The sequence below is a fragment of the Ricinus communis genome, chromosome 3, assembly GCF_019578655.1.
Source record: "Ricinus communis isolate WT05 ecotype wild-type chromosome 3, ASM1957865v1, whole genome shotgun sequence".
Taxonomy (NCBI): Eukaryota; Viridiplantae; Streptophyta; class Magnoliopsida; order Malpighiales; family Euphorbiaceae; genus Ricinus; species Ricinus communis.
Window position 1 is genome coordinate 12653479 of NC_063258.1, and position 16470 is coordinate 12669948.

The window sequence follows — 16470 nt, forward strand, 5'->3', positions numbered from 1 at the left end:
ATCATCTCATGGTATTCACAATATTCATGTAACTTCAACACGCATTACAAAGCAAGTTCTAGAAGCAAAGTTAAGTACAATGCACACTCAAACAAGAAATATAAAGAGCATAAGCATAATGAATGCTCAACTGGCTCAAAATCTCACTTTCGGTGTGGTATTAGGTGCTTGGTTCGCAACATCATTAATTGAATCATTATTTAAGAAACACATGCATATGATATTATCAACGTTCTAAGTTAAAATTCGATAATTCGAAAAACAATTAAATAACACCGGTTTAACCCTAGTAGGTTGATGTGTAAAACACCATAAATTGTTTTCCAAGGACAATGAACAACAAAGAAAAGTAACTACAATTCTATAAATCAAGTCATCAATCAGCTCAAAATTAGCATACTCAAGTGCATAAAAACACAATGTCCTAACATCTCCTAAAAATACACAACACCTAGCCATAGCAATTAAAAATCCATATGAGAGATTAGGGTTTACCCATAAGCACCCCACACTTGAAGAACACAACGTCCTCGGTGTAAAATGTTATGGATACCCCGCATGGAATGCTCAACTAAGAGAACAAAGGCAATACAATCCAAGTGCATGACATGTATGAAAAATAAAGTAAATAAATGCGGAAAATAAAAAGATCTAGGGGATCGCCTGATCATCCATCGAGGCCGATGTTGTGGAAATTCGGTGCCTCCTGGTAGAATCCTGAAAATAATAAAATAAAGAAATAAAATCAAAACTGAAAATATGAAAACTAAAACTAATAAAATGTTTCAAAACAAAAGGTTAAAATATTAAAGATTAAAGATAAAGTTTGGGGTGCCTCCCAAAAGCGCTTCTTTTTTTATGTGATGAGTCTTCTTAGCTGGACTCATGGTGAAAGGCAAATGGGCGTGATCGACGACCATCCATCCTTCTTCCAAGCAAATGTCTTCAAGTATCCGCTTAGAGGGATAATCGTCAATTTCCTCTTCCCGACTATCAAACAAGCTGCCAATATGATGGGCAAGACTCGCTCCTCGTATAATTGGATGTAGTCATGATGCTCTAGGGGCTCTTCCAATTTGAAAGCTGGAGTTTCAACAATTGGAAGGATCGATGGTTGGGCAATCTCTTCAGGAGTGTCGATGGTTTTCTTCAGTCCCTGGCTTGGTTCACTTGCTAGGAGAAACTCGAGCTCCTTCAAGACTTCTTCATTGGACAACTCGTGCTCATCTTCCATCATCGAGGGGACTTGTGGAAAATCTACCAACAATTCGTCTAACTGCAACTCAGCATCATCAACTGTACATTCCAGTTGGTAGTCTTTCAGAGGGATCATGTTTGCCTCTTCCTTTTCTGGTTCTATCTCCATGTTCAAAGAGTCGTCCTGCACATAAGCATCATCGTCAAACATAATAGATAAACCAGAAAAATTCTCACCTGAACGCAAAGTGATGGCGCTCAAATGTTCCTTGGATTCAGCAGCGTTTGATGGAGTTCTCAATTGCTCTTCCGCTAGTAACTTGAAGATTAAGCCTACTTGATGCTCTACGTTGTTAATCGAGGCTTGTTGATCTTCAAGTATCCTCTCTGTTTGTTGGAATCTTTCCTCAAGACTTGTTATGAACCTCATCATCAGCTCCTCTGACACTAACTCTTCATCTTGAGTTGAAGGTGCAACATTAGGGCTTCGATGTAGTTGCTGAATTCCTAGTGGTTCTTGGCCATCTAAGCTCCATCCAAAGGGTGAATGAGTGCTCCACTCTTGATTGTAGGTGCTTCCATACGAGTCATTTGGCCAACTTCCCGTATAATTCACCTGTTCACAGTTATAAGAACAATGAGCAACATCACTATACAATGGACAATCATTACACACATGTAAACCACAACAAAATTCACAAAAGACTTGAGATAAAAGGATAGGAGAAGAGAGTTGATCGGTAACCCTGCAAAACGATTCCACTCGAGCATCTAAAGATGCACGGGCATCCCAATTTTTAGCACTCTCTTGGTTCCTAATCCCATTTTCCAATGCGTCACACAAAGAGTTTGAGTTTAGCATTGAACCTCCTTATCATTCACTATCTGAATCATAAACTTAAGCTAAATAAATATGTACAAATAAAATAAAATAAATAAATAAATAAAAAATAAAAATCATAAAATAATAAGAAAGAAAAAAAAATGGCTAAATTAACAAATAGCAAATTTCACTCTAGTTTTCAAACAATTCCCCGGCAACGGCGCCAAAAACTTGATGGGTGCTACTCGTGTTAGCTACAATCTAAGGCAGTGTACCTATCGATGCAGTCTAGCACTAATGGCGAGTATCAAGGTCGTATTCCTCGGGAAAGCGAAAGCCCAGAGTTACTTTTTTGTTCTTTGTTATATTAACCTAAAATGGATGATGAATAAATTCTAAACTAACTATTAACTACGAGCTAAGTTCTAAGGGAGATGTAGGAGTAATTGATAAGTGAAATAATCAAGATAAGAAGACAAACCTAAAGGGAATCTAAACTAGTTGGCATCCGAACAAAAGATAAAGAATCAGTGAGTCTAATTATGCTACCCGTGGATTTAATTCTTAATCAATTCGGTTTCTCTCTCGAGATAACCGAATTCCTAAACCTAATAACCTAAAGTTGGAATCTCTTCCTAACGATTGATTCTTAAATTAGCATTAAGCTTTAATCCGCCTCTATTAAGCTTTGTTAATTCTTAATCCGGCTAGTTAATTATCCTTATCTCTAAGCGATTATTAACCAGTTCTTGTTATTCAAAGTTCCAATTGCCAAACGGATTTCTCAATCTCATAAAGCAATCTAAACATCACAATTCACAACGTCTCATGAATAATGCATAATCTTATTAATACTGAAAACAAGAAGAATACAAAACCAACTTAAACAATCCAACAATATAATATCAAGCCAACATAGTAAAGAAATCCCAATGGATTAAATCAGTCTAGCTAAACATGTTCATATTTAAAACAATCTAGGAAATCAATTACAATGAAAGAATAATGAAAATAAAACATGTACACCCTTTTCTCTCGAATTGGATGAACAGCTCCAAATCTGGATCTACACTTTGATTAATTTCCCAAACTGCCTCTTGAATTGCTCCACTACTGTTTTGCACTCGGAATCTTACGATTCCGGGATTCTTACTCACTACAACTCTCTCTCGCACTCAGTATTGTGCAGAAACCGAACCAGCCACTAGGGCTCAATGTCACTCTTTCTCCTCCCCCTTCTTTTTCTTAAGAAAAACTCATTTTTTCTTATATATTTAACTCAGCACGGCCGTGTTCAAGGCCGTGCTGGTCAGCACGGCCGGAGTCTATGCCGTGCTGAAACTGTGGATCTCACCAAGTAGGGTTTCACCACGACCGTGTTTCTCCCCGTGTTGGCTACCACGGGCCGTGTTGCTCCCCGTGTTATCCACCACGGGCCGTGCTGAAGGCCGTGGTGGCTACGGAAACCGTGCCCAAACTATTGATTTGAAAACCAAGTTTTGATGGTTGGTCACGGCCAGAGTCTAGGCCGTGATGGTCAGCACGGCCTTGACTCAGGCCGTGCTCAATGTGTGCAATGCGGGCTCTTGTCCGATCTTGATGAATTCTCGTCCGTTTCTGCACGTATTGATCTATAATTGCTTAAACACCGATGATGGTCCTATAAATGTTCCTGAAATGCAAAAGAACATAAAACATGGGTGATCTGGGAATAAAAGCATAATAATTGCTAAGAACATACACAAAAATATGCAAGCAAATATGTGTAAAACTATGCTCATCAGCTAAGCTGACTCAAAAGAATGTCAGGTTTCAGTGGACTGACGCGTGTGAGAGAAGCTTTCAGAACTTGAAAGACTGTTTGACTTCAGCTCCGGTGTTGACCTTACCCTCTGAGACTGATGGATTCACGGTGTATTGTGATGCCTCTAGAGTGGGTTTGGGTTGTGTCCTGATGCAAAATGGAAAGGTAATAGCTTATGCGTCCAGGAAATTGAAGAAGCATGAACAAAATTACCCGACCCACGATTGGGAGATAGCAGCAGTAATTTTTGCATTGAAGATTTGGAGGCACTATCTCTATGGAGAGACGTGCGAGATTTATACAGATCATAAAAGCTTAAATTATATTTTCCAATAGAAGGAATTGAATCTGAGGCAGAGAAGATGGTTAGAGCTCCTGAAGGACTATGATTGTAATATTCTCTACCACCCAGGTAAAGCGAATGTTGTGGCAGATGCTTTGAGCAGGAAGTCAATAGGTAGTCTTGCTCATGTCAGTGTAGAGAAGAGACCGCTGGTTAGAGTGTTGCATGAACTGTATGACCAAGGGTTACAGGTGGAGATATTAGAATCGGGTGCATTGTTAGCACATTTCAGGATTAGGTCTGTGCTTGTTGACAGAATCAGGATGGCTCAGAATCGGGACCCGCAGTTGCAGAAAATCTTGGAAGATGTGCAGCAGGGTCGAGCTAATAACTTTGTTATAAATGATGATGGCACCCTCATGATGGGCTCTAGGCTGTGTGTTCCCGATGTGGATAATCTCAGGAAGGAGATTTTAGAAGAAGCTCACTGTACAGCTCACAGCATGCATCCGGGCTCTACAAAGATGTACCATGATTTGAAAGGAAATTATTGGTGAAATAGGATGAAGAGGGATGTAACAGAGTTTGTCTCCAAATGTCTTACTTGTCAGCAGGTTAAGTTGGAGCATCAAATGTCGTCAGGGTTATTACAGCCGCTTCCTATACTAGAGTGGAAATGGGAGAGGATTACTATGGATTTTGTATCAGGTTTACCCAAGACTTCTGCTGGTTATGACTCCATCTGGGTAATTGTGGATCGATTGACTAAGTCAGCGCATTTTCTCCTCGGTAAAGACTACCTATTCTGTGGCTAAGTATGCAAGAGTGTATCTGGAAAGGATTGTCAGTCTTCATGGTGTCCTAGTTTCCATAGTGTCTGATAGAGGGCTGCAGTTTACTTCAAGATTTTGGAAAAAGCTACAAGAAGAACTTCGTACCAGGCTGGACTTCAGTACGGCCTTCCATCCTCAAACAGACGGACAGTCAGAAAGGACTATTCAGACTTTAGAGGATATGCTTCGGATGTGCATGATAGATTTTGGTGGCCTTAAGCCTACCCATTCCCTAGTGCCGGTCACGGGCCCGCATGGATCGTGACAGGCCGACTCCTAGAGGATTGCCACTAGTAGTTGTTCATGGCCATCTCCTCTATCAGGTTCTGCGCCTGCTCCGACATCTTGCTGTTTAAAGCTCCACCTACTGTAGCGTCCACCATTTGCCTCGTAGCAAGGTTCAAATCGCTGTAAAAGGTCTGAACCTGCATCCATACTGGTAGACTGTGGTGTGGACAGCATCTCAACAAGTCTTTATACCTCTCCTAGGCTAGCACTCACCTATTAATGAATAATATTCATAAAAATCAAAATGAAATTTATAATATAAAATTGTCAAAGTGTGATATAACAAAATAGCTAAAAAAATTTTATAATAATATATTAACTTATATAAATTACAGCCTTGATTTATTTTAGCTTAGTTTTCAATTTGATTAACATTTATAAATATACACGTAAAGAAACCATATGATCCAAAGATTCTAATTAAATTAAAATTTTCTTAAAGAAACCATATGATCCAACACTGACACTCCACTTTATTGACTCTAAAATTTGAGTTGGACAAATATAAGATATCTAAAAACTGAAAGGCATGAGAAAAGAAAATATTTTGTATTAAGGTTAAGATATATATAAAGTTTCACAATAATAGCAATATCACTAACTGTATTCATTTAGACACAATTTAATTTTTTTCTATGCTAGTGCCTGGTTAATCATGACCTATTATAGCCTGGTTAATCATGACCTATTATATACTAATTAAGGTTTTAATAATAGATAAATTTTTATTAAATTAGTATAGTTAGAAAATGCATTTAGAATTATTTTTGATGTCATAAAAATGTAATTAAATTTTATAATATACAATAATTTATAAGTAACATAAAAGTTGTAATAATGAGTCAACTTTATTTTATCTAATTTAAAAAATATTCATTTTATTAAATTACAATAAAATATATTTATTTATTATTTATTATTTTTATTGCAGATCTTACTAATAGTAATAACATCATTTAAATGTTGTAGTTATATTATTATTATTATTATTATTATTATTATTATTATTATTATTATTATTCTGAACTTGAGCTTGAGCATATAAACGAGCTTGCTTGTCGAGCTTATAAACGAGCATGTTTACAAATTTTACAAATGAGCTAGATTGCGAACATGTTCGTGAGCTTTATAAATGAACCGAGCTCAAACTTAAGCTCACAAGCCTGTTCACGAGCCAGTAAACAAGCAGGTTCACGAGCTAACGAATCAAACTTTGTCAAGCTTGAGATCGGCTCGATAAAATTATCGAGCTCGAAATTGAGCTCGAGCTCGAAATTGGGCTCGAGCTCGGATCGTTTAAAAACGATCTTTAACAAACTTTTTATCAATCCGAGTTTCGAATAGCTCGCGAGACGTTTGGTTCGTTTACAGCTCTATAACTACCTTCTTCTTCTTCTCTAACGGACACCTTCTCTATCACCATTAACAACCTAATCAATCATATTAAAAAATCTCACTCCAGGTACTTTTTCAAATTTTCCAATCGAACAGAACAAAGCCATTACAACAAAATGTTCAGCTACTTCAATAACAGCAACCACGCTAGCAATAAAAATCCCTTCAGAGAGCCAAGATCTAAAAGGGGGAGTCTTAAATTTTGCTGATGAACTTGCCACCTGACATGCCAACTTCCTCATAAAAAACCTAATCGAAGCTTTAGCTGGCGTGTTCCTTTAAGTTGGTGCCGCTACTCAATTTGTGGTTATTCCTTTAAATCTTTGCAAAAGTGATAATTCTGTTGATTTTATTATCAACAGTACTATGGGCGATAAAGCTTTTAAAGAATCACAAGTATTATAAAAGTAAGCTAATCAATCTAAAGAATTTAAAGTTTTGTCTGCCGCTTCAATTGGTGGACAAATTCTAAATAATAATAAAAAAATTTATCCACCAATTAAAGTAGTGGACAGGTTTAAAATTAAAAAAAAAATTGTCCACCACTTCAATTGGTGAACAAGTTTAAGATAAAAATGAAACATATCCATCAATTGAAGTGGCAGACAAGTTTTTAATAATAAAATAAAAAATTGTTAACAATTCAATTAAATTTATGGACAAAAATATTTATCAATTTCACTAGCAGGTACGTATTATAATAATTTAATAAATTTTATTATTATAATAATTATTATATTATAATAAATTTTATTATTATAGTAATTTAATAAATTTTATTATCATAATAATTTAATATATATTATTATTTTAATAATTTAATAAATAATGATAAAAAAATCAAAGTCTTTTTATTTTTTATTTCTCTGATTTCCAAAATTATACCAAAGCGAAAACTTTTCCAAAAGAAACTTTAAGTTGAGAATTTAAATATTTCTATTCTAAAAAGATAGAAAAATTTTCAAATGTATTGAATTAAGAAAAAGCCGCCTGACCATTACTATAGAGAGGCTAATTGTGTTGTAGATTGGTTGGCCAGCTATGTGTAATCTTTACCTTTAAGACTTCACTGTCAGTCTAATTCTCCTTTTATTTTGCAACAGTGGTTGTTTCATGATAGGAATGGTGTTTCCTATCTTAAGTTGATTGGCATATAATTTATGATTTTCTCTAGCCTTCTAAATAAAATAAATAAGTTCCCTAAGCATTGCTAAGATTTTTGAGGTTAATATCATCGTATCTTTGATTTATGATGCAAACAAGACCTCTTCATATCATTTTAACAACAACAAAAAAAAGTGCACTTAGTATTTCACATTAAAAAAATTATAATTTTATTAAATATAATGCCATGTTATTAATGGATTAAGAATATTTAAACTAAATGTTTTAACAATTTGTTCTTAATTTTCTTACTAATCAAACATAATCTCTTCTCTATATATATTTCTACAAATCTAGTTTTAGGAAGGAGATGAAAGTTTTCTGCTATTTGCTCTCTATTACATTTTCTATCTGCATTTGTCCACCATTATTCTCTCTATAATTCTTCCATAAATATTTAGTCTTAGTTTTTGTTGTTCTATTAAGATCAAAGAAGCTTTTTAAAAAGTGGAGAGTGAGGACCAATCATCTTCATATCTTGAAGAATTTTTGAATTTCGAGGGAGTTTTTATTTTCTGTTTTGTTTTGTGTCTTTCTATTTAATACCATGATCATTGGATTAAATATGTTAGGCTAGTTTTCATAAGTGTTTAATTTAGCTTTTTTTACTTTTGTATGAACATTTTTATTTGTTTATTTAATATGTGATTTCTTTACCTTTATATCTTTATTAGTTTCGGTTATTATTGTTAGTAATCATCATATTGATTTAATAATAATAATTGTTATGAAAATATTTAGGTTGAATGTATTAGAGACACCATCTTTGCTTCAATATATATTGGTAGAAGAAAGTTTAGTCGCGTCATTAGTTTGAGTGACTAAAGAAAAATGCATATCAATATCTCATTCGTTAGATTTAAACTTAAAGTAAAACAAGGAGATTACTAAGTAATTGGCTAGGTTAAATACCGTTTTTAGCATATAGTTTTAAATCATAAACATTTGCATTTGCGTTGCATATCTATTTATTATTTGGTTACTTTACTTTATAAATATTATTTTTTCAAAGTATTAGTTTAGAGTATTTAGATTTGCTTTTATTGTTTCGTGTTGATAATTAATCTATATAATAAGTAGCATCATAATTCCTTAAGTTAGTACTTGCAAGTGCACAAATCGTTCTTAATTAATTGTTATAGAATTACTGAACGATTCGTGCACTTACGAGTACTAACTTAGACATATCAATATCAATTTTAGAGTCATTTTAATGGGTCATAAATGTACTTTACCATATAAATTTATAAAAATTAAATTTTTTAATTTATAAAAATAATTAAATACTACATTAATCGGTCATATATAGTAGTGATCAACCAAATATATTATTTTTATTTATTAAATTTTTTATTAATTTTTAAAATTTAATTAATAGTACTTTGCAACTATGAAATTCAACTACATGATTTTAATTTATATAAATAATTAAAAATTATATATTATTTATTAACAATCTATTTAATAAAAAGATATATATAATTAATGAACATGTTGAAACCATTTATATTTACATCTCTAACTATGAATCCAAATTCTCATTTACAATTCATGCTTAAAAATAAAATAAAATAATTTAAAAGCAGAAAAAAAATATCAACAAACAAAAAATAGCTGAACTCTAAAAAAAAAAAAGAAAAAAAAAAAGCAAAGAAGAGCCAGGTCCACCAATTTCATCTCTTTTCTTTTAGCAATAATTAAGTAGGCCTCTCTAATTTCCATTCTAACTTTTATCTCTCTATAACCAAACACTGCCAATTCCTTTCTCTCTCTCTCCCTAGTGCAAAAGTTCACTCTCAAAAGACCAATTGCCAGTCAATTTAAGTCTCATTCCCACATGTTAACTATCTTGTTTATTTTAAAACACCTACTTAAATTTTGTTTTTGAGATTTTTATTAGTATTGTCAAAATGGCAACAGGTCATCATCACTATTGTCTCTCCTCAAGCTTCATTTTCTTGGCTTTTGCACAATTACTATCCAATGCAATCATGTGGCTCTTTTCTTTTCCGTTTGAGTTATCTTATTTATCAGTGAAATAAAAGGCAAACCAGTTTAGAGTGAAAGACGAAGAGAGAAAACAGTGAAAAGTGACAAAGACAGTAAGAGAAAATAGAAGATTGTTGCTTAGGAAAAGGAAAATTCTTTATTTGAGCCAGCAATTCTTTTGAATGGTAGAGGAGATGTCCCCTTTTGCGTTATTTATGTACCAAATCAACAATATATGCGTATGTGATATTATTTATTAATTATTATATTTTTATTAGTTAATTTATTTATTATCATTAACAATTTGTGATTAAAATTCAACTAATAAAAATATAACAATTAATAAATGAAGCTACATGTCATCGTATAATTAATTTGATCTATGAATAACGTGGTAGACTTCGTCTACCTAAGTGTTTCTCACGAAATTTCATTCTTGTTCATAAAAAAAATATAGTTTTATAAATTTTATGTACTGCGAATTGAGGGAGATTATTACCTAGGATTGATGTGTACACCACAACTAATAGGAGAATGACACATATGCATGAGTGTTTTACACGTTGGTATTGATGATTGACACATGCCCCGTCATTTAAAACTAATGAATATATGTCAATCATCTATCAGTTTGGTGTATAGATAAGGACATACACCAAGCTTATGCAATAATTTTTTATAAATTAATGCGGATTAAGAAGAAATTCTTATCTAGTCTTGGTGTATACATCATAATTAATAGAAGAGTAACATGTATGAGTGTTTTACACTTTAGTATTGGATAATTGATACATGTACTTCGTCATTTAAGACTAATAAATATATATCAATCATCTACCGATTTGTGTATAGATAGAGACACACACCAAGCTTATGCAAGAATTTTTTATAGATTAATACGGATTAAGGTAAACGTCTTATCTAGTTTTGGTGTATACATCACGATTAATAGAAAAGTGACATGTATGTATGAGTATTTTATACTTTAGTATTGAATAATTGATACATATTTCATCATCTAAAACTAATGAATATATGTTAATCATCTACCAGTTTGGTGTATAGATAGAGACACACGCCAGACTTAGATAAAAAAATTTCTTAAATTAAAAAAATATAAATCATAAATTACAGTTTGGATTCAATTCTATATTATTTAACTTGACCGAATCCTGATATGTTATAAATTCTGATGTTGATAAAAGTTGAGTTAATTAACTCTTAAAAAACTTAATACTTTGCACAGTAGATGCTTTTATTTTCATTCATATTTTTTATTTCTTCTTATTATATCCCAACTTTCAAGTTTTCTTTTATTATTTTTACTTCAATAACTAAAAAAAATTAGCGTGAATTTTTCAAATGGTTATCATGCGAGACAAAAATAGAAGTTAGAAAGCTGAAAGAAAGTAAAATTACGATTTCATTTTAGAACAAAGGTCTTAACTATATATCTGAAATTTGAGGGACTTTATACCATCAAAGTTCTTAAACTAAATTATGTGATTGTTCTTAAACCCTCGACAATAATTCTGCCAAACCATACAAGAGAAGAAAATAAAGTTGAAAGGAAGTAGCCATGTTTGCAGCGCTTATGCCTCAAGTCTCAACACAAAACAAATTAAATAGCAATACAAAAATTATTTCGTTGCAATGCATCGGTGACGACTGATGAATATATCCTCCAAAAAGAAAAGAAATCCAAGATGGGATTGAACAAGTTACTTCACATTTCTGAAAATGGAGACTTTTAGTAACAGAATTTTACGGTTAACCAACTCAAATACGCAAACATCTTCAGCTTGTAGTGAGTTTCCCTTTGCAAATGAAGCCCATCCTTCAGAGAACCAGCCTCGATGAGAACGGTAGATTATTAGTTTTACAGGCCACTGTCTCCTTCCGAACTGTAAAATTACATTCTCTTCCCTTTTCTTGGTAAGTTCCGTGAGAAACTATGTCCCTATATTCTGCACAAGGAAAACATTTCAAATATCAGCAGGTCCAACAAAATCTCACTTTTACATTCACAATTTAATAATATGATGATGTCAGAAGAAACAATTGATCATCTACTGTTATATTTTGAATCTAACTTAATTCGTTCCTTTAAGATTAAATTTCTAAACATATGGTCAGATATCAGTATCTCAACATTTCTATTACATGCATGAACATGGTTCAAGATCCTACCACAGAGCCGCGCACCAGATGGTAATGGCGCATATTCACTTCAAAGAATAGATTCAAGGAGGTAAATCTGTTGGCAACTTCAACAGCTTCAGAAACCTTTGAGCATGAATGCCTTTGCATAAATTTACTGTTGTGAGAACTCTTGTTCTGTTTCAATTGCTTGTTGTTTCCTGCATTACACCAACTTAATGCCAGGTAACTTCTGTTTTCAAAATCACATTATAATCTTAAAAAGAAAATGAATTAACCATTGGATTCAGAAATAGTAACTGACTGAGTGATGGATTAATCTTTGAATCCTTCTTACATCGAAAAATGACAACATTCAATGTAGTTTTCGGGTGATTTATTAGTTGAAATACACAAACATCACAAACTTTTAAATGATTTCCACATGCAAATTGTTTCCAGCCATGACCCAATCTAGTTGTTGCTTTTCTATTGGTCAAATCATGATTGTACTCAACAGACCATGTCTTCCCATTCACAGTACTGAGGATGGCGATATCACATTGCTTAACAAAATATTTCTTGGCAAAGCTAGCTGGTATAGCCTACACAAACGATGAAAAATAAAAGAAGAGACAAATTACAATCCTAAAAACATTATTATTTACAACATATAGATTCAGATTGAATACTTACCAATTTATGTGCAGGATGTACATATGTTGGCTTCATTGCAATAATGAAGAATGGATTTTCAAATTTAAAATAAGTCATTGCTCTATCAAGTGTTTTAGCCTTTTCCTCATCAGTTAATGGTTTTATTCTGAACCCAAACTCGTCTAATGACCGTCTCTGACAAGAAATGCCTCTTTTCCTTAATGCAAAATCAGTCCTCTAGTAAGTATCAAGAAAGGGAGTTCAAAAAATTTTCTTAGGAAGAAATTGAATACCTTTAACTTGTCCTGTAGATTTATGGAGCTTTATCTTCTTATTAGGTGGAGAGCAAGAGAACGGTCTTGGTGATTTCTTTCTTGTTTCCCGAGATGGTGAGAAGGCGCTCAAGATTTTAACAGAAATATTACTTTCAGAGTTTTCAAGATTAGGCTCACAATTAGTATTTTCATTGATGGTACTGACCGGATAGTCTATTTCTATAGCACTTTTGTCAAATATGATCACATTGAAATTATAATTTCTTTGATTGTATTTAAAAACTAGGAAGAATCCATGGTCTAAGGAGTAATACTTCAGAAATTCTTGCCAGCCATTTTGTAACCAAATCTCACCATCATGTTTGACAAGCTCTACTTCCCATTTTGCACCGCTAGGGACTTTCAAGACAACCGGAGTTGACAGATCATTTCCGTACCTTCTCACGAATCTTCTTGTAATACCCTGATACGTACGTATAAATATTTAAAAACAACCTTTTGGCACATAAACTGTACAAAATAAGAAAAGGGGAGAGAAATCTAACCCAGAAAATTCTAAAATAAAATATTACATAGCAATACAAGAGCAAGCAGAGAAGAAGACTTACAAGCTTCCCATCACAAATGTATCATTAAGAATTATCTAGAAAAAATGTGGCATATTTTTAAGGTAGAAATCCATTGTTGAGCTAAGTATTCTTCATGGTTAATAACATAAGGGAAGTAACTCAGGTAGCTGGAAGGGCAGAGGAGCTGGATAAATCAAGCTAGCAATGCAATGGATTGAGCCCATGTTCGTATTAAATTTATTGTTTTGTTCAGTTGTTAAAGCATCGGTTAGCTAAAAGGCACAACTTTGGTTTTGATGAACATATATAACATTTAATTGTAGCAGTCCAATACATAACAAATATGACATATAATATTTTTAATTTTATAAAAATACCATGCAAAAGATATTTTAATGAAAATATTATATGTCAGATCATATAAGTTAAAACAAAAATAAATAAACATCAAATGTTTAATATTTTTTTTTAATCAACAAATTCTTAAAAGTTATAAGGTAAGTAGTAGGGCTGAGCATGGATCTCGGTGATTTCCGCCCGAACCGAATAACCGTACTGAAAAATACCATAACCGAAATGGCCGAAATTTTTTATAACCGAATTGAACTGATCGAAATTTTTTTACTATTACGGTATGGTACTAGTTCTTTAGTAAAAACCGTACTATAACCGTACCAGAACCGATCCGTCTTGTACTACTCCGGACCAAACCGTAGAACCGAATTTTTTACATATATTTATTAATAGTTATTTATATTATACAAATAATACCTATTAAAAATAACTATAATATTATAAAATGCTTTATACTCTATAAGAAAATTATTTTATATTTATCATTTTATTATAATTCAAATAATTATTATCGAAATAAGAAAAAATACTACATATTAAAAGTAACTATAATATCATAATGTACTTTATACTCTATAAAAAAATATAAGTTATATATATTAATATATCATATAGTATACTGATACTAATATACATTACTCTAATACTAAATTTATAATTTACTATCTACTAACTTAATCTTAATACCTTTTCTTACAACATACTAAAAGCCTACACCTAACAATTTGAACACAGTGTCTTCCTCTTTAAAAGACACCGCTGCACCTCCCATTTTGCAATTCAAAAAGACAAAATTCCTAAGGCAAATTTCTGGACAGAAAATCAAAAGGAAGAAGGAAGAAATTGGCTCGCGTAAATGTCTTCCTATTTAGAACACACCGCCGCACCTCTCAATTTTCAATTCAGAAAGACAAAATCCCTAAGGCAAATTTCTGGACAGAAAATCAAAAGGAAGAAAGAAGAAATTGGCTCGCCTAGACGTCTTCCTCTTTAGCGCCACACATAATTGGCTTGCAGAAAGGCAAAAGCAAGAATTGGCTTACGTAGACATCTTCCTCTTTAACGCTCTCTCTTCCTATAACTGTGCTACCATTGCTCAGTCTCGGATATTTTTTTTTTTTTACTTTCTTACTTTTATTTTTGCTGGGTAGATTGTTGGCTGCAGCTACGAAAAATATTTTGTTTTAATGATTGCCATCTGCAAAATATTTTTATGCTGGCAATAACATATATTTTAATGGTTCATATTTGAACATTGAATAAATTATTATATTTACAAGTAACTGAATTGCAAAACATGTTGTTCAATAATGTGATTGCAATTCTAATTCAGATTTTCATGCTACTTTCTTTAGGTTGGTAATCATATTTTCTCTTAATATATTTGATTAAAGATGAGATTAAAGTTATATTTTTAAAATTTTTTAGAACCAAAAATAGTACCGAACTGAACTGTATTTAACCGTAAATATTGGTACAATACGATACGGATCCTTTTATGTTTGGTATGGTACTGGTACCTTCAACTTTAAAAGAATTGAGATTTGGTATGGTACTAGTGATTTATAGAATTGGACCGATCCGTGCTCAGCCCTACTAAGTAGATAGCCATATAGACAGCTACTGGGTGACTAGATAAGAAAAATATATCAATTTACTCATACATTTTCTTGCTACATTACCTTTATCCATTATAGAAATAAAAATAAAAAAATAAAAACAGTTGAAATCATTATTCCTACTTCCATTTAATAGGGACTCCTTTAATACTTGTTACTGACATGTTTAATTGATAAATTAAACTAGTTGATAAAAATGTATTAGCGATTATTATTGATGTGTTAAATGATTATTGATAATATAATTTATTTTTAAATATAATTAATTTTATTATATTATTTTCTAATGATATAAATTAATAAAGATTAATTTATATTAATTAAAATAATTTTATTTAGTTCAATTATATTTATTATTAATATATTTATAAAAATTATTTTAGGAATATATATTAAAATTTAAATATTGTTAATAAATTATAGATATCATGATTATTTAACTATTGAGTGTAATTTTAAAATAATAATAATTTAATATGAATTATATAAAATTAATTTTAAATAAATTATTATTAATTAAATTTTAATAAGAATAATATTATCTAAGTAAATAAGAAATTAAATCAACTATTAATGGATAAAAAATTTTAAAATAAAAATAATAAAATCAATATTAATTGGAATCAAATTACTTATCAGTTATTAATTTTAAATTTTGTCAAATAAATTTAATATAATTATTTAATAAAAAATAACTACCGGTTCCATAACATTTCTTTAACAATTTCAGTACTCTAATTGATTACGGTGTTTTCATTAAATAAGCCATACTGAATTGAGTAAATTCTCCAATAATATTAATTTATGGAGAACATTGATAAATGTGCGAAATTTCGTTTTTCTTACTAAGTAACCATTCTTACTCTTATCTATTTAATTAACAGTCAAATTGTTTATCCAATAATTAATGTATTTAATGAATCAAATAAGTTATTAAATGTTAAAATTATTAATTTATTTAAATTAATTATCTAAGAAATTAAATTAATTTCTTAAGAATTTATTAACTAATAGAGATTATTAGTTTATAAATATTAAACGTAAGATGGTAGACTGTAGATATATTATAATTACAAACTCC

General features: G+C 31.5%; 1 protein-coding gene across 1 annotated transcript; it reads right to left on the bottom strand.

The window, feature by feature from the left end:
* Positions 1 to 11376: 11376 nt before the first annotated feature.
* Positions 11377 to 14542, bottom strand: LOC107261096 (B3 domain-containing transcription factor VRN1-like). The gene is made up of 6 exons (XM_048372312.1): positions 14486 to 14542; positions 13053 to 13310; positions 12612 to 12809; positions 12241 to 12520; positions 11982 to 12136; positions 11377 to 11728 (listed from the first exon to the last, which is right to left on the bottom strand). Exons 1-6 carry the CDS (start codon positions 14540 to 14542, stop codon positions 11498 to 11500), a joined length of 1179 nt encoding a protein of 392 aa, XP_048228269.1. The 3' UTR covers positions 11377 to 11497.
* Between the last annotated feature and the right edge of the window lie 1928 nt (positions 14543 to 16470).

Bases quoted from the DNA above. Each gene is read 5' to 3' on its own strand.
- LOC107261096 (XM_048372312.1), bottom strand. From the start codon at position 14,542: ATGGGAGGTGCAGCGGTGTCTTTTAAAGAGGAAGACACTGTGTTCAAA. The intron at 12,810-13,052 runs GTCAGTACCATC...GATACTTACTAG, and splicing joins CTATAGAAATAGACTATCCG to AGGACTGATTTTGCATTAAG. The intron at 12,521-12,611 runs GTAAGTATTCAA...TCGTTTGTGTAG, and splicing joins TACATCCTGCACATAAATTG to GCTATACCAGCTAGCTTTGC.